The 17,966-nt window shown below is 40.6% G+C and overlaps 1 protein-coding gene and 1 long non-coding RNA gene across 2 annotated transcripts; one reads left to right on the top strand and one right to left on the bottom strand.

Moving 5' to 3' along the window:
• The first annotated feature begins 958 nt into the window (after positions 1-958).
• Positions 959-10,365, top strand: LOC113030283 (carotenoid-cleaving dioxygenase, mitochondrial-like). The gene is made up of 12 exons (XM_026181572.2): positions 959-1,118; positions 2,558-2,741; positions 2,828-3,039; positions 3,385-3,500; positions 3,598-3,700; positions 4,204-4,332; positions 4,434-4,594; positions 6,586-6,753; positions 7,001-7,138; positions 7,780-7,962; positions 8,814-8,924; positions 9,689-10,365. The coding sequence occupies exons 1-12, from the start codon at positions 1,091-1,093 to the stop codon at positions 9,803-9,805; spliced, it is 1,650 nt and encodes a 549-aa protein (XP_026037357.1). The 5' UTR covers positions 959-1,090; the 3' UTR covers positions 9,806-10,365.
• LOC145431542 (uncharacterized) lies at positions 6,777-7,880 on the bottom strand. The gene is made up of 2 exons (XR_013911890.1): positions 7,748-7,880; positions 6,777-7,192 (listed from the first exon to the last, which is right to left on the bottom strand). It is a non-coding gene; the product is annotated as an uncharacterized LOC145431542 (long non-coding RNA).
• Positions 10,366-17,966: the final 7,601 nt, after the last annotated feature.

The raw sequence follows: 17,966 nt of genomic DNA, 5'->3' as shown, positions 1-17,966 counted from the left end.
ACACCTACACTATGTTTTGAATGAGTAGAGGCAAACCTTAACTTGGAGAACAGTTAAGATAAATTGCATTAGCATAGATGCTACTGCCATAGTTTGTCAGTTGCTTGCTGCTAAAAACATTTGGAGGTAAATAAGTTGTCTAAAGTGCTCCTAAAAAGTACTAAGACATTTATCTCTCTTCTACTCATATCTTGGTTGTGCAATATTTAGTGATTTCCCTTCCTGTTTCCTTTAACTCTTTCCCATGTGTCGTCCTTTAGTGTCTCCCTGTAAAGTCAGTCATGTCTGTTTGTTTACTTTTCTTTATGTCAGCTTTGTCTTTGTCTCTGCCTCTTGTTTTATTTTAGTAGCTCCTGTCTTTTGTGCACTATGTTCAGTTTTGCTTCCCCCTCTCTTACTCTTGATTTGTCCCCGCTGTGTCCTCAGCTGTCTCCACTTTCCTAATCACCTTCCTGTGTATTTGATTCTCAGACTTTCCTTGCCTTTGTTCTGCTTCTTGTGGCCTTAGAAACACATTTATAGAGTGGGAGTGGGAGAAGAGGGTTGCATTGACAATCCAACACAATGGGCAGCACATTGAACACATTTTATAAGTGGTCAGAAACTTGTCAATAACTCATGAAAGAATAAAGTTACGTTGAAACCAAGCACACCATTGTTTTTCTTGTGACATTACCAATAAGTTTGATGTGTCACATGGCCCCTAAGCAAAGATGTTAGACATACAACATAGAAACCTGGAAAATCACCTGTTAGCACACCACGTGGTTTAAAGCAGGTGTAGCTTATGATTGTATAGGCCTGTATGTAGCTGCTGTTGTAAATGTTTATTCTTTTTTTTCTGCCTACCTTATTTCATAACCTCTGTTTTGTTAGCACCGTGTGTGACTGCAAGCCCAGGCAGGCACAAGTGACTCTCTCCCTCTCTCTTTCACTCTCCCTCTCTCTTTCACTCTCTCTCTCTCTCTTATAGCTTACATAACGCAGTTTATCGCTGCAGGCGGCTGTCGCAGCTCCACGCACACTAGTGGGTTTCTGTGGTCTAGCAGGACACGGATATAGAAATCAGGAACTGCATCCATCAGCTGTCATGTCATCTGTGAAGCTCGAGCGTGCAGGTAAGCTTCCTCCTTGTTGTGAATACTGTACAGTAATACAGTTCAGATTGCACAGAACGATGCGCTGCTGGTTTCATAACTTACAGGAAGCTGCACGTTTTACAAGCCACGAGCATTTGAAGCGCACTTGATGAAATCGCATTTATCATATTTGCATCTCTATAAATCAGCTGGACTGTTGAGCGCGGTGATGGGCGGTTGTGACTGTATGTAGAGTAATATCAGTACAGAGTGTTCTTTCAGCCTCACGTTGGCATGTGTGGATTTAATTTCACAGGCCGGTGGATATGAAAAACTCGGCAGGCATTGCACTACCAGAAAACAGAGTAGAACTGAGGCTGTAATCGGAGACTTGGATATCTGCTGCTTAGCTGTTTACAGCACAACCGCCACGTTTATGGGGATTTTGTAACAGCCCGTCTGCTGTAGGCCAAATATAATTAGCCATAACTTATAGCAGAAAATTTCCCTCCACATCAAACTAATCGTTTCAACACCGATTTATTCAAGGTTTTTCTTTAATTTGTCACCCAGTAGTACAGCACTGGGTGTATTTGGATAAACAAGCTTAAAGCGACATGTTTGTCATTGTCTCAAACTCCAGAAATGAAACTTTTGTACATTGTAATTTCTCTGAGTGGATCTCCAGAATATACTGTTGTTTAAACAATCATGTGCTTTTGCTTTTGTAAAAATGAAGCCCTTCCCTGTCAGTAGTGGCAGGGGTGGATGGTAACAGTACAGCTGACTGTTGTGAATAATTTAAGTCATGCGTCTTTAACACTGGAGTCAGAGAAGCAGTTGGTGACTTTTTCACTGAGGATCTGAAGCGGTGGTTAAACGGGGTTCTCCCTAAAGATCTCAGCAGGGCACTGAGCTGTTTATTGTAGCTTTTCTGAAACAAAGGACCACCCTAAACTAGAACAGCAGATTTCAATGTCACTGTTATTTTATACTTTATATTTTATGTTTTAGTAGCTGTGACACTTAAATGAACGACCTTTTAAAGACAAGTAAATGCACACTTGAAAAAGTAATGGCAGGTTTTAAATGTTGCTTAATCAAGGTGAAAGTTGGGGAGTCGTTTATTTTATTTTTATTTTTTTATATCCCCGAGATGCTGACAGAAGGACAAACAGTGTTACGTAAAACTTACCAAGCCAAATGTGTTTAAACTCTGCTCAGAAGCAAAGCTTGGGCAACTAAAGAGCTCTAATGTGGCACAGACCCTGAGTGCTTGTTTTCATTCCTTATTTTTTCTTAATTTATTGAGCTGCATGCAGAACTGCCAGTAAAGTAAAGTTTATACTTGGGTTGCCAGAAATGTTGTTTACAGCAGTTACTAAGTAAAAGGGAAATATTGTCCAACTGTAAGAAGTGTAAAGCAAAAGTTGCACTAAAGAAAGGTAATTTCTGTCCATTCTTTCATTTGGGTTCAGATCAGGCAAAAAATGCCCACAATGGCAAGGTACTGAAGGGGCTGGAGACAATTGCTGCCCTGGTCCGCTCTGTTGAAGAGACCCCTGAGCCAGTAGCTACCAAATTAGAGGGAACCATTCCCTCCTGGATCAATGGCAAACTCCTCCGCAATGGCCCTGGGAAGTTTGAGTTTGGAGAAACACAGTGAGTTATAAAGACCTGCTGCAAAGCACAAAATGAACATTTCTATAACAATGGAGTCGAGCCTTAACATCTGTGTTTCATGACAGCTACAACCATTGGTTTGATGGGATGGCCATGCTGCACCAGTTCAAGATTGAGAGAGGTGAGGTGACGTACATGAGTCGGTTCCTGCAGAGCGATACCTTCAAAAAGAACAGCGAGCGGGACCGGATCATAATGTCTGAGTTTGGCACGCTTGCCATGCCCGACCCCTGTAAAAACTTCTTCCAGCGATTCCTTTCTCGCTTTGAGAAGTTTGGTGAGTAAATAAGACAGTGGGATGAAGTATATGTGCATAATGGATCAAAAAGCAGGTTTTCTGCTGCAGTTAATTTAAAAAAGCAGAAGAGCCACGACAGCTAGAGATAAAATCAAGTTTATAACTTTGCTTTGCTAAATCCTCCTGGGATGGAGCTTCTTAAGTGTTCTGTATATACCCAAGTTTACAGTGGGGAACCAGGGGGAGCATAAAATGTTTTACATTCCCACTGGACCCTCCAGTATAACTACAAACTGTAAATCGTATAGCAGACCAATTTCTTTAAAAGGAGAAAAGCTTTCAGTCCTAAAAAAACATGCCATCCTTTATTTGTCTTTGCTACAGAACCCACAGACAATGCAAGTGTGAGCTTTGTGAAATACAAAGGGGACTACTATGTCAGCACAGAGACAAACTTCATGCACAGAGTGAACCCAGAGACCCTAGAAACTTTAGAGAAGGTAATGTCATTTGTTATGTGCAGTAAACGCATTTCTTTGTCATTGTGTAGTCTGGTATAAACATAGTATACATCCTTATCATTCTGTTGTTTTGCAGGTGGACTGGAGTAAGTTCATTGCAGTAAATGGAGCCACTGCTCACCCCCACTATGATCCAGATGGTACCACCTACAACATGGGCAACTCCTATGGAAGAAGAGGTTTGTTCCTTGAGTCAAGTATCCACACTAAAGTCTGCACAGTTACATGGCTTTTTAAAATTTATTTATTTATTTTTTATTTTTTATCTTGATTTAGAAAAAAAGAAATGAACTGTATTTTGTTGGAAGAAAGGAGGTGCAGCAGTTAGCAGTGTCAAATCACAGCAAGTGTCTGGATTCAAATCCACTTTCTGTGGAAAGTGCGTCATCTCTGCCTCTCCAGGCATTCCAGCTTCCTCCCAGAGTCCACAGACATGCACATTAGATTAACTGGGTTGGGTTAATTAGGTTGATTCTAAATTGGCCATAGACATCACTAGTTGTCTGTCTCTGTTATCCTTGCAACAGACTGGCAAACGGTACAGGGCGTACCCTGCCTCTCACACATGACAGTTGGGATAGGCTCCAGCTCCCCCTTCCTCAGCAACTCTGAATTAGATAAGCTGAAGAGGATGGATGGAAAATGGATGGAACAATTTTTTGTAAAACACTTCTCCTTCCAGGAGTCCTCTACAATATCATCAGAGTACCTCCTGAGAAGACGGAAAGCGAAGACACTCTGCAAGGAGCCAAAATCCTCTGTTCTATTGTGCCTGCAAACAAGTCCCATCCCTCCTACTACCACAGCTTTGGTAAGGCAGCACACCAGGGTACCACTCATTATGCTTGTTTTTTTTTTCCATTTGCTACCCTCATCTGCAAAGCTTGGTAATCTTTTTCTTCCTGCTTCCAGCCATGTCTGAGAACTACGTGGTGTTCATCGAGCAGCCAGTCAAGATGGACCTGCTGAAGATAGTCACATGTAAATTAAGAGGGAAGGCTCTGAGTGATGGAATCTACTGGGATCCCAAACAGGAGACAGTCTTCCACCTCGTGAACAAGCACACAGGCGAGGTGAGATGCGATCAGTAGCGGTTTTAGATACAGGCGACACGGGCGGTTGCCCGGGGCGGCATCATGGGCATCGGCAAAAAAAAAGAAAAGAAAATGCTCGTACTCATGCTGCCCCGACATCAGTTAGCGCATATTGGGAATGGCATAGGCACCGATCGGTTTTCTATCACCCATTTGCTGGGAGTAAGGGCGCCCTCCGTTTGCGAGGTGCACCTGCTGCTTGCGGCGCAGGGAGGAGAGGGCGGGGCGGCGGGGGATTCTCTGACCGGCTGGAGCAGCATCTAATAACCAACTCGCAAAATAAAACAAAATAAAAACAAACCAACAAAGACGAAAACACCAGACATTATGATACAGACTTATAATTTGCACCGATGTTTTTTTGAAATTCTATACACGAAAAGTGAGGCGAGAGCCCTCGGTGCGCCTGCTCGCTGCTGAAGTCAAAGTAAACTTTATTGTCATCTCCGCATACAGTCCAGAGACGAGACGACGAGGCTCCAGTTACAGCAGTGCAAGTAAACAAACAATATATATAAGAAGAGTAAGAAAATAAACATACCCTTTAGGACCAGGGATAAAGGGATCAATAACAATTTAAAATTTACAGTTTGATGATTTAAAGTCTCACACACAACCCATTGAAAGGGGAGGGGGGCCAAATAGAGCACATTTCATTCATAATGTTGTAAATCCAAGTCCATTATGTATTCTTGATTTGAATCCTGGGTTGTCTCAGAAATCTCAGAAATGCACCCTAGACAAAGTGAATCTGTGAACTAAGGTGTAGGTGTGTTAGATCATGTTGTGGTGATCCTTGGGTTGAGGGATAGGTGTTCATACTGGAGTGCAAAATTAAAACCACTGGAAGATGGAAAAGAAAAGTTCAAAGCCATCAGGTCCTCAGTTTAGAAAAAAGAGAAAAGAAGAGGAGGAGAAACGAGCAAAAGATACAGGTAAGCAGATGTGTCATTGGATAATGGCAGGTCATCCTGAAACAATCAGAATCAGAATACTTTATTATGTGGGTGATCGTGGCTCAAGAGTTTGGAGTTCGCCTTGTAATCGGTTGCTGGTTCGAGCCCTGGCTTGGACAGTCTTGGTCGTTGTGTCCTTGGGCAAGACACTTCACCTGTTGTCTACTGGTGGTGGTCAGACCACCACCAGTAGGTGGGCCTCTGTCAGTGCGCCCCAGGGCAGCTGTGGCTACAATGTAGCTTGCCATCACCAGTGCATGAATGGGTTGATGCCTGAATGTGTAAAGCGCTTTGGGGTCCTTAGGGACTAGTAAAGCGCTATACAAATACAGGCCATTTATTAATCCCTAATCCCCGTTACAGTTGCTCCAAGAAGAAATGGTAAAAGTAGGAACAGTAACAGACTAAAACAATACCTTATGTTACAGAGGGAGTGTTCGCCCAGGGCACCAAACAGGCTAGGACCGCCACTGGATGCGACTGTTAATATATTTTTTTAACTGCACTTCAATATTATATTTATATACAATAACAACTGATGTTCCTGTTGATTGATTATGCAAGAACTAGCAAGCCTGCATGTAATGTAAATGTAAAAAGAGGCAAAGACAGAATCCGTTTAAATTGGGTGTGGATTTGAAACATTGGTTGAATTCCACTCCAGGCCATTAGGGGGCCACCTAGGCTGAAAATGTTCATCTCTGCTTAGCGCCACAAATTTGCAATGACATTGCAGTAGGAAAACTCCCTAGAGTGGCCCCATTTAAAGGGCTACACAGAGAAAACTAGGTGATTCAGAATGTAATGTAACAGATGTAATAAGCATGTTGTGTGTACATATTAAGCTTTTATTACTCCATGTTGATTTTATTTTAAAGTTTTTAACATAATTTGTCTTCTGAATAAGTGATGGTGATGTTGAGGAGTACTGTCCTTAAAGGAGAGTGTCCTTGTAGTTTACAGCGAAATGAAGTACTTGACAGAAATTCTGTAACTGTATACGCTGTACCGCAGGTCAGCTCAGTGAAGTACCACACCAAAGCCTTCTCCACCTTCCATCAAATCAACGCCTTTGAGGAGGATGGATTCTTGATGCTCGATATGTGTTGCTCCGACGACGGCCAAGCCATCAACAACTACCTCATCCAGAACTTGCGTAAATCAGGAGACGCGCTGGATGAGGTCAGTATAATTGCATGAACACATTGTTACAAAATAAATGTAGCAAGAAAAACAGATTTTTTTTTTTTTTTCACTGTACTTAAGTTTTGGCATAATAAATATTTATAACCGGGGAAGACAATATTGGCTTTGCTAATTTACTAAATAATTTAGTGAGAAAGCTATTCAGTGTTAGCTTTATGGATTTCAGTCTGTTCAGATTTGAATTAACCAACTATCTAAAATGTGCAAATATTGTTCCTCTCAGGTGTACAACACCTTGTGCAGGGTTTTCCCTCGGCGTTTTGTTCTGCCACTGCATGTGACCAATGAAACCCCAAAAGACCAGAACCTGAACACTCGACCCTGCAGCAATGCATCGTGTGTCAAAATCGGTGACGACAAGGTGAGTTGACTTCTTGCTCATGCCTTCATTTACAGTTCACCTGTAGCACACATGCTGGAGGCAGTAACCAGAAATGAGTTGTCTTGACAACTCATACAGTGTTGTACAAGTCAACAAGCAGGCAGTGAAAATATTAAGCTTCTTATTTTGAAATTAATCTAAGTGGCAGAAGTAAAGCGTTCCCTTGAGTAGAAATGTTAACGCCACACTACGGTATGAACAGATGCAGAAAATTAAGTTAACAAAATGAGTACTAGGTTTTTGGGAGGGGGTTGAAACGCATAAAAAAGGCTTTTCATAAAATTAGAAAAGCCTGCTTAAAAGTAACCGCTACATTTGTAAAACTACTGATTAGTGAATTTGGGATATTTAGACTGATGGGTAACATCAGCACAAAATCTATTCTGTTATCTTAAGAGATGTTTCTGTAGTGATTTTTATCATTTTTGCAGTTTGTGTAGTTTTTGACCTGTGTGTATGGAAGTTTACATAATTTCTAGTATGTTAGAACAAATGTATGGCAATCAGAGTTCACATAACTAGGTTGCAGAAACATGAGTCCAGTTAAAGGTGAAGCTCATGGTCACAGAGCTCGCACGCTCGACTGACCTTAGGTGGTAGTTCATCCTCTTTTTCAATAGGTGTTCTGCCAGCACGAGGATCTCCACGGAGAAGACCTCCATGAGTACGGTGGCCTGGAGTTCCCGCAGATCAACTACGCCAGATGTAACACACATCCGTACCGTTATTTCTACGGCTGTGGCTTCAGACATCTGGTGGGAGACTCTCTGCTCAAGATGGACCTGAAGGACAAGACATTCAAGGTGTGTATGATACTGTGCAAAGGGCTCCACCTCATTTAAACATGAGAGACGATGAGAGAGCGTTAGTGAATTTGATCACATTCACTGCTGTTATACTGTGTAAATTATTAGTTAACATAATTTAAATGGTATATTGGTTTATTGCTAGCCCTTAGTTTAGTGTTAGCCCTGCGACAGACTGGCGACCTGTCCAGGGTATACCCCGCCTCTCGCCCTATGACAGCTGGGATAGGCTCCAGCGCCCCCCGCGACCCTGAAAAGGATAAGCGGAAGCGAATGGATGGATGGATGGTTTATTGCAGCTTCTTTCTGGTTAATATCAACTGTCTTCCTACACTGCTGCAGACAGTTGTCTATACATTCAACTACATCTGGGCTGTCACAGTAAAAGCTCATGATCTTTCAGAGTTAAAGTTTTATGTATTGTTACTTAGTAAAAAATATTTAAAACTAGGCAAAACGATGCCTCAGATGAACTACACGTGAAATATTAAACCATTACTCTTGTTAAACGTAACTTGGCCAAAAATGTAGAAGTAACATTGGGAAAAATTAACTACATCCTGACTGCTTCCATAGCAACTGTGATTATCAGTGTGAGCAATTTGCTGCTCTGGGAGCGTGTGTGTGTGTGTGTGTGTGTGTGTGTGTGTGTGTGTGTGTGTGTGTGTGTGTGTGTGTGTGTGTGTGTGTGTGTGTGTGTGTGTGTGTGTGTGTGTGTGTGTGTGTGTGCCAGACTGGAACTGAGCCAGTAGTTGAAGAAGCAAAATTAAGATGGCGAACAAGAGCAACTTTAAAATGTGGAGTTAAATTGAAAAAACACTGACACTTGTGAAAATGATCATCCACAGGTCTGGTACCAGAAGGGTTTCTACCCCTCAGAGCCTGTGTTTGTGCCGTCACCTGATGCTGTGGAGGAAGATGATGGTGTCATCCTCTCGGTGGTTCTCACCCCGTCACAGGTAAGAGTCTCGGCTGCACAGACGTAGCAAATACATCTACCTAATGTGCTGAACCTTGTTGTGTCTCATGACGTTATCAGAGGTTTATGGTTTCCTGAATTTGAGGTACCAGCATGTCTGCAAGTCCGCCTAAGCTTGATTCCTTTCCGCTTCAAATTCTTTAATCAGCTGGACACGATCTATCATAAATATTCATGTGGGTGACGAGCAGAGTCATAAATATTCATTGCTGAATTTACGCGAGTGAATTTTTGGAATTTAAAAACAGAACTTTCTAAAGCCTTCAAGATTAATGGCAGAAAGTGCACTTGCTGGCTACATTAATGGTGCCAGTAAAAGATTTTCTGAGTAACGTAAGATTTTTTTTTCTTTCCCAAAAATGGTGTTCTACTACATCCCAGTGTCCGTCTTCCTGACAGCACATTGGGCAGCCTGAATCAAAACTGAGCATTATGCTATTGTGTCCATCTCCCCTATAGCAAATGTCAATTGTTCATTTGCCCGTCTGTTTATTTTAAAATCCTAATCAGTTTTAATTACCCCTGAAACACTGGATGAGGACCCTTTTATTATTCTTTTGTACACACAATGCGTTCTGGTCCTTGAATTTAAGCAAAGCTGCTATTCTAAAGACATGCACACCTCTCAAGCATACCTCCACCTGGTGTACTGAACCTAAGTGAAGTCTTTCACTATGTGGTGGTGTGTAGAGAAGTGTGATTTGTTTTGTGTGTGTGTTAACGCCATCAATCGTTTCTCTCCAGGATAAAGGGACCTTCCTCCTGATTTTGGATGCCAAGACTTTTGAAGAGCTAGGAAGAGCCTATGTGCCTATTAACATGGCTTATGGCTTCCACGGTACCTTCAGTGCCTCTGCATAAACTTCTTGTTTTTTAGACTCCCCATGATTCATGGGCCATGAATACAACGCATCAATAAGCATTAGCCAGTTATATATCAGATGGTACTGAGTTGCTGCTGCTTTTTATGCTTAACATATATACTGTCTACAGATATTCACTACAGGTGAGGATCACCAGACATTATGTTATCACCATATTTCACTGACAATACAAGCAGTGTGCTGAGTATTACAATAACCGGATTTATCATATCCAGTAAGATTATGTTATCTCTCTTTAGTAGTTTGCTGCAAATAGACGTTGGAGGTTGCTGTCCCATTTTTACTCTAATGACTGAGCTGTTAGCTTGTTCTGAATTAGGAGGTAGGTAGCTTTGTCAAGTGAAGTGTGATCAGTGTTGGATGGATTTTCGACTGGTAGGACTTGTAGGGTACAGTTGAAAGTAAATCTGTGGTCACCCAAGTGCCAAAATGTTTTTTTTAAAAGAAATTTATTCCAAAAATTTTTACAAATCTGACTTTTGTACTGTTTTTTTTTTTAAATATAATTTTTTAATTAAAGTTTCAACATTAACACTTTTCAGAGGTGAAGTGTCTGGATTCTTTTCACACACTGAATCAGTCAAAACACATGGTTGAGAATAATGTACATAAGTACGATTCCTCACATCAAATATTCTTTTACAGTCTTTTACTGGCAAGTGGTACATTTAAGGCCCCAGGTTTTATAAAGTCAACATGTGTTGCTAATTATAACAATTTGTATAGCAATCAAATTTGCATCCTTGACATTAATATAGATATTAATCGTTAATTTGTTATTACCTTTGTTCAGATTACTTGTTTCACAGTATACATTAAGCCCATAAATAGACTAAGTGGCACACAAATCACTTAAACTAAACAGACCCTATTTTACATAACAATGGGGTCTTTTTAATTGAGAATTGAAAATTGTATTAAAACTAAGTGGCATTTCTTTACCATACAGTTTTTAATTCTGTTAACTTCTGCTCCACTGTAGGGAAAAACATAACTCTTAATCCACAATTTGACAGCTTTTAATTTCCAAATTACTCTTTTGTGTTACAATAAAACATGCTACATGTTTAAACATTTAAAAGACACATCGAGGTCTCCAGCTCCTCAAAAGTAAGGATTGTCTTTAAATAAATGAATAAAACACAATTCCATTAGTGATGGTATAAACCTAAAATTTTTTTTACAAGGGCTCAACTAGAAGGCTAAAAAAAAAAAATTGGTGCTAATAAAATAATTTTGTCACAGTTAAATAACACATTTCTGCATTAAGTGTCAACTCTGATTATGTAAATCTTATGTAAGCACATGTATTTTACATGTAAGTGATAACTGTGTGTGCCATTTGTACTTCCTCCACTATTCTAATGCATAATACACATTTATAGTGGTCTAAATTTGAAACGCATGCTTTATTAAAGTCTGGGTGCGCTTCACCCAGATTTCAGAAGTATACAGAATATCATTCACAGACGTATTTCTGTAGTAAATGTAATAGGCTAGGAAATGGTTTTACTGTGTAGAGAATTTATTAGAGGTCCTCTCTAAACTATGACTCAATAGAGGCTATTTTTCAAAAACCGATTAAACTCTCTGCACTTACACTAGAAGATGAATTTGAAAACCCATGAATGAAAAAGCTCTACACAGTTGTAACTGAGGTGTGGCTTTTTGGAGGGTTTTTTTGGTTTCTTTGCTGTTTATAAGAGATCCACACATCATCCACTAGAGGTCAGCATGTGATGACATTTACCTTCCTTCAGTCACGTTCTGGATCTGCAGAGTTGGAACAACGACTCAGTACCTGACCAGGATTTATTTAAATTAATTTATAAATTAAGAAAAAAGTTGTATACCACTTTGTGTCGTGTGTGTTTTGTAACCATGTTCGCTTTCTGTATTGTAAACCTCGTGAACTGCAAGGCTGTTTTCAGCTTTGCGATTGTGAATCGTAACGGACCCATTTTCTGTCTCATACAACAGTCTGAACAAAGGGGTGAGGCAGGGGCAACGTCTCTGAAGGAGGTGGGCTCAACATGGCCACACGGGCTATAAGAGGGATCAAACCTGTGACCCTGTGACAGTGGGACAATCTGTAACTGCCAGCCCACCCTGCCACTTCAAAAACACACTGCAAACAGTGGAGGAGCCCGGCATTGAACTTCACAGGGGTTATTTCCAAATCTGTGACCTTAACAACTGTATTTATAGGACACTTGGAAAAGAGTGCCTCTTTGAGGGGAAAAAAAAAGATAAGATAAAAAAAAAAAAAGGGGTAGAACTTTTTTTTAAAGAGGGGAAAAAAGGGATTTCAAACAGACTATTATCGAAACTGTGGATTAAAGCAGAGTAACTCAAGCTTCACTTTTCAGTCTGCGTGTGTGGCCAGAGAACAGATGCGCATTTTCATAGAGGATTGTACAAAGGGGAAAAGGAGAAAAGGAAAAGAAAAAAACTGTTCCCAACAGCCGGTTAAAGCAACAGGACCCAAAACTACACCTCCAAATGTAGAAGTTTGGGGGGCGGGGTTCTCTAACTAGCTTTTAAAGTTTTGGGATGCTTTTGTAGGACAGAACATGCATTTTTAATATCTGCAGGAGGGCTGCAGATGGCACTTTGTTACAACAATGGTGATTCAAAAAAAACTTTAACAACAACGCTGCGGCTGATCAAACCTTCAATCAGTGCTCATCACTGGTGTGTTGTTTTGGTATTGTTTTATCTAAATAGAAAAGTTAGTGACTAGAATAACGACGGCACTAAATAAATTAGAATTATGTGATTTATTTTTACATCCACCCTGTTTAGTCAGAACAGCTCAGGGATCAACTGTTTCAGATTTCTTTTCTGCAGGAAAAACGTGCTGGCAGATACAGCTGCTGTCTTTCCTGTAGCAAATCCTCATATTAATCAGTTCAGTTAATCAACTTTCTCCTCAAAGTATCCTGCTGTCTTTTCAACACACAGCAGACACTCGCAATAGAAATGTATACCTAAAGATTCTCGCTGAACTCATCTCAGTCTTTTACAGCACAAACATTAAGCAGACAGCAAGTAACATGAACGACTGTGCTCATATGCACTACCCACTGTTTGATTTGCTGCTACAAAGCAGCGGGTTCTGTGGAAGCAGAATAATGTCTATTGAAGCAGCCGGTAGAGTCTCGGGTCACGAATTGTGATTTTCCTGGCAGGAAAGCGGTTTGTGATCAGTCGTGGCATAAAAAGCACAACATTTATTTTTAGCTTGTTTTTTGATGGTGATATGAATAACTCTAAAAAGCTGCTGCCTTTTGTATAAAATCACAAATGTGTGAAGCCAGACACCCCTGAGAACAGTGCTGCTGCAGTCTTCTCAGGAGGGTTACTATGTTATAGAGAAGCTGGATTTTAGTCTGGATATTGTTGTATTATATACAGCAGACTACAGAATGACTACAGAGTGTAATAATGTAAATATAGTTTAACTGCATGTATTACCATTTTGTTTTTTGGGCTTTAAAAAAATTACTTTGACTAGAAGATGAGCCCTTAATGTGCATTATTGCAATACATTGGTTGTGATAAATTTTGCAGGTTATGCAGGCAACATGAGTTTCTAGTTTAAGCTCCACCTGACCAACAAAGTCCAATATTCTTTTTTTTTTTAATCTTTGGTCTACTCTTCACGTCTTTGTGTTTCTATCATTTAGTCTTCAGTAAGTACTCGTGCTTTGCGGTGAGTTTTTTGTCCATCAATGGCTAAAAGCAGCATCTGGAATCAATGCAGAAAGCAGTGAGGTTGAACTGAAAGAGCAAAGTTGCCATTTGGGAAACCAAAACAATGTGCTGAAAGAGACTAAAAATCCCAGAGTTCAGGAGAACTGACAGACATCACACCAACAATCCTCATTGATCTTTAAGCTGTTAAATACATAGAAAGTCACTATGCAGGATCGTTGTAACTGTTTGCTTTGTACCAACCACAAACTCACTCACAAAATACATATATATAAATATGCTGTGATTTACCATAAATATTTCACTCATAAAAATTAACCATGGCAACATCATAGAGAAAAAGAGCGTCTCCCAGTGTGTTTTGATACGTTTTCCCTACACATGAAAATTCAAATTTGGCACTTTCGCCCAACCACACGATTGTTTTCATGTGTTTTGATGGAGCTCGGCCCAGTCGGACATTGGGTAAAGATGGATGCTACATTAGCTCAACAAACACGCCCAGCAAACATTTTGATAGTGAATGTCACTGTTCTCTTAGTCGAAATATGGAAATGAAAGTGGTAAATGGGCTGTTTTGTTATAAAATGCTTTTCTACTCTATGGGAGCCCTCGGAGAGCCTCATTCATACAAAAACATATGTACAAATATTTCTCTACACCTGAGTGCTTTCAATCTTCCATTTACACACATTCATACTCTGATGAATGCATCAGAAAGCAACCTGGGGTTCAGTATCTTGCCCAAGGATACTCTGGCATGCAGACTGGCGCAGGAAGGGATTGAACCACCAAACGTCCTTAGGGGATGACTGACTCTACCCCCTGAGCTTAAGCCATCCTTGAGCTTAATGGACTTTCAATCAAGTTTACAAGAATTGTAATTGTTTCATCAAATGTGAAAAGATAAAATTCTCACTTGAGCGAAGAGCAAATGTGTGCAAAGCAAAACCATCGCGATGGAGATTTAAACCGATGACCTCTCACTTCTTGGTCAACTTAGCGAGCCAACGCACACCACACCACAGATTTATAATGTTGACGTGGAGCAGAGAGATTGCTCAAGCAGCCAATGAAACAGAATGTCCATGTAAATATATGTAAATGCAAAAACACATGAGGGTCTGACTGGGATGTTACTGTACATGAAAACAACATCAGCGTCTGTCAGTCTGTTTACACGCAATAAATAAAACTAAGGAGGGATGTCAGTGAAGCGGTGGGGACACGCCCACACAGCTCTGAGCAGGGGTCTAATCAGTGAAAGTGAAAACACCTGTGTAACTGTACCGTGTACGCGCTTTTAAATCTACATAAACCTGCAATGATCTAAAGGGGACTAATTTCTGGTGTGCAAAAGGAGGCTGCAGGAGGCTATTTAACAGAAGGAGTAGGAACTACATGTGATGCTTAAAAAAAACAGACTACAATTACTGCTTTGTGGTTGCGCACCTTTGTAAACCCATCAAGCTGCAGACTCATAATATCGTAGGAGTCTGAAAGGTGGGCACAAAGATTACTGTAACCAATTTAATATCTAAAATATGGCCCCAATCTGCCTTTTTATGTCGATATCACATCGTATCAATCGCATCGTTTGTGTGACTTTTTTTCTTTTCTTTTCTTTTGAGTTATGAGACCACAGTGACCTCGGAGCACAATTCTAATAAGTTCATTCTTGAGTCAAAGCGAGAGTTTGTGCCAAATTTGAAAAAAATTCCCTTAAGCTGTTAAAGACAAGCTATGTTCAGGAGACCGGGTCAGACGTAAGGACACAGAAAACGCACAAAACATAATAAATATGGCGTTACTTGTGCGTTGTTTAGCTTACACAAAAAAACAAAAGGAAATTTGATTTAAAAAAATGACGCCATTATGTTTATGTATGTCTGCCTGTGCAGGTGTAGCTCATGAGAATCTTCAGCTCCAGGAAGGCTGAGTAAGAATTTAGTAGTAAATGGTCATTTTCATTGGATTATTATGACAGCGTTTCATACAAATGTCTAACAGAATAACATATTGAAATGATAACTCAAGGTCAACTTTGCTGTTACATCATATTTTTCTGCAAATAATACACTTTCCCTGGCGTTCAGCTCCATAACTCAGCAGCAGAAGGATACATAAAGTACGTATTTCACATTTTGCAGGTTACTGAGTTAACTCGGAGGCTGAATGAAATTTCCAACAGCTGCGGTATCTTTAATATGTCTTTATGAAGGATAAATAGGGTGTGAATAATAAAAGTAATAGTATCTGAGTTTCTATGAAGCTGCTTTGATTTCAGGATGCCGGTATATGAAAAGTTATTTAGCATTTATTTAGCATTTCAGTTACTACAAAATGTAAGTAAGACAGTATTTATTTCACTTTGAAAAAGCTGTTGTTGTGTTAAGGTTAAGCAAGTCTTGGAGATAAATGTGCCTACCATGGAAAAAAAGTTTCAAGAATTTATTTGAAAAAGTACAGAGAATTCGAACTTACTGACCCTGTCATTGAAAAGAAAAAAGTATTTTTTTCCACCTGTCACGTTAAAAGAAACCCCCCACACACAAGATATTTCCCAACAGATTTGTTTTGAGATGCACGTCATATTAACAACTGTACAGTGTGTTCCCAATTCGTAACAACCGTCTTTTGAGGAGCATCTGACTGCTGAAACAGAGTTAAGTTTTTCACTTCTGCTCCTCCTTTGTGCTGCATTCTCATGATAATCACGCACAGGTGAGGAACCCTATTTCCAGTCTAGTCTGTTTTCAGTTCATTAGTACATTGAGTGTGCTGTGTATGTGTGCCTGTGAACACTACTCAGAATCAAGAGCATCCTTTGACCTCAGAGCACTGTGTATGATTTGTCAGCCTGGCAGTTCCCTGGCATGCGTGTTCTGTGGACTTGCACACAAAAAGCAAATACCCGTACACTAAACCCCTGCTGCAGTGTTTTCAATACATCCAGCCTGATTCACGTTAACCCATAAAACATGTCTGACATATTAATCAGGTCTGCATGTGGGGGTAGCTCTACTATTGCGCTGCTGCTCAGGGCAGGGCTCTCATTGGGCCATCTTACGCATCCTAGCGGCCAATAAGAGAAGGCTGATTCTCTCCTCTCCTAGCAACAAGACTCCTTCTCTGCGAGCGAAGCAACCAGCAAACTGACACCTATAATTTTACAATATGAATAATTGTAACTTTACAGTGTTGCAGAAGAAGCAGAGGAGCACGAGTCTGTCCCTTTCCACATCGAGGGAACATCTTTGTTTTCTTCCTTCCTGCCTTTTCCTCCCTCTCCCTCCTCTTCTCCATCTTGGCTGCAGCCATGCCTCTGAATGAATTCAGGCAGCTCCCATCTTACCATCTTAAAGGAACAGCCCTGAATATTTTTTCTTTTTGTTTTTTGTTTTTTTCTTTCTCTTCAAGGGCATTGTGGGTAATGGTCTGTACTTGTTGACCTCACAGCGCTGAATGGCGGGGCCTCTCTCAGGAGGGAAGGAATACCTTGGCACAGAGCTATCTTTTCCCTGAGACACTACCAACCTCTCAGCTATGAGCTTCTCTTTCTGTGCAGATGTTCCAGCTATAGCTCGGCTCGTTTAAAGAGTTTCAACAGAAAACAGAATAATAAAGGCAGCTGAATATGTTCATGCAGTATTACTACAGAACAGATAAAAGACAGGAGCAAATTCTGTCATGTCAGATGAAAACGAAGAAAATGTTTGGCCTAATTGAAGGATTGCTGTACTCTTTAATGACTTGGCTGCGGTTCTTGCACAGCACCTGTTGCCAGGCTACAGCAGTGCACGTGTCCGACCCCTGACCCCAAATGCATTCCTGTCCTTGCCCCTCTGGGAGTTAGGGAGAGCAGAGCACATGTTACATGTCTGCACAGCAGCCTGAAACAACCAGAAATGACTTGAATTTTTCAGCTATCGTATGACTTGTTATGGGCTGCAGTTTGCTGTGCTAGAGAGAAAAAGCTGTCTTTTTCCCCCCATGCATGCTAACTCAGTCTTTGTGTATTCAAATTAGGCTCGAAAGCTGCAGGGCTGAATACCTGAAGAGAAATGCCCGCACTCAAAAGTGTCATGGCTGTGTGAAATTTGACATGTGGCAATTATAGCAACAGTCCGACCTTACACTTGCTAGACTTCTCAAATTTAGCAGAACAATATCTCATGGTCATTATAGGTCAATTGGGGTGGGATGCGGAAAGTGTCTGGCGTGTTGAGATGAAGATGATTAAGTACCCATTTGACCTCGTGTCCTTTTCAGCATCTTCGGTCGAGTATCTAAATTGTCAAACAGCAGGGAAAAAATCCCCCACGGAGCTCGTTTCCCCCAGTTTCAATGAAGACGGACAAGAAGAAAGCACTCGCTCTTTGAAGTGCGTTCCCTCCGTCTTGCTTCTGCCCCACCTTCTG

Source organism: Astatotilapia calliptera, chromosome 10, assembly GCF_964374335.1.
Source record: "Astatotilapia calliptera chromosome 10, fAstCal68.1, whole genome shotgun sequence".
Lineage (NCBI taxonomy): Eukaryota > Metazoa > Chordata > Actinopteri > Cichliformes > Cichlidae > Astatotilapia > Astatotilapia calliptera.
The sequence above is the reverse complement of the archived record's forward strand: the minus strand, read 5'-3'. Positions and strand labels throughout refer to the sequence as shown.

What these genes read in the sequence shown, in the direction of transcription:
- LOC113030283 (XM_026181572.2), top strand. Translation starts at nt 1,091, where the DNA reads ATGTCATCTGTGAAGCTCGAGCGTGCAG. An exon ending in TTCTCGCTTTGAGAAGTTTG is followed by an intron (nt 3,040 to 3,384) that starts GTGAGTAAATAA and finishes TCTTTGCTACAG; the next exon opens with AACCCACAGACAATGCAAGT. An exon ending in TCAAAATCGGTGACGACAAG is followed by an intron (nt 7,139 to 7,779) that starts GTGAGTTGACTT and finishes CTTTTTCAATAG; the next exon opens with GTGTTCTGCCAGCACGAGGA.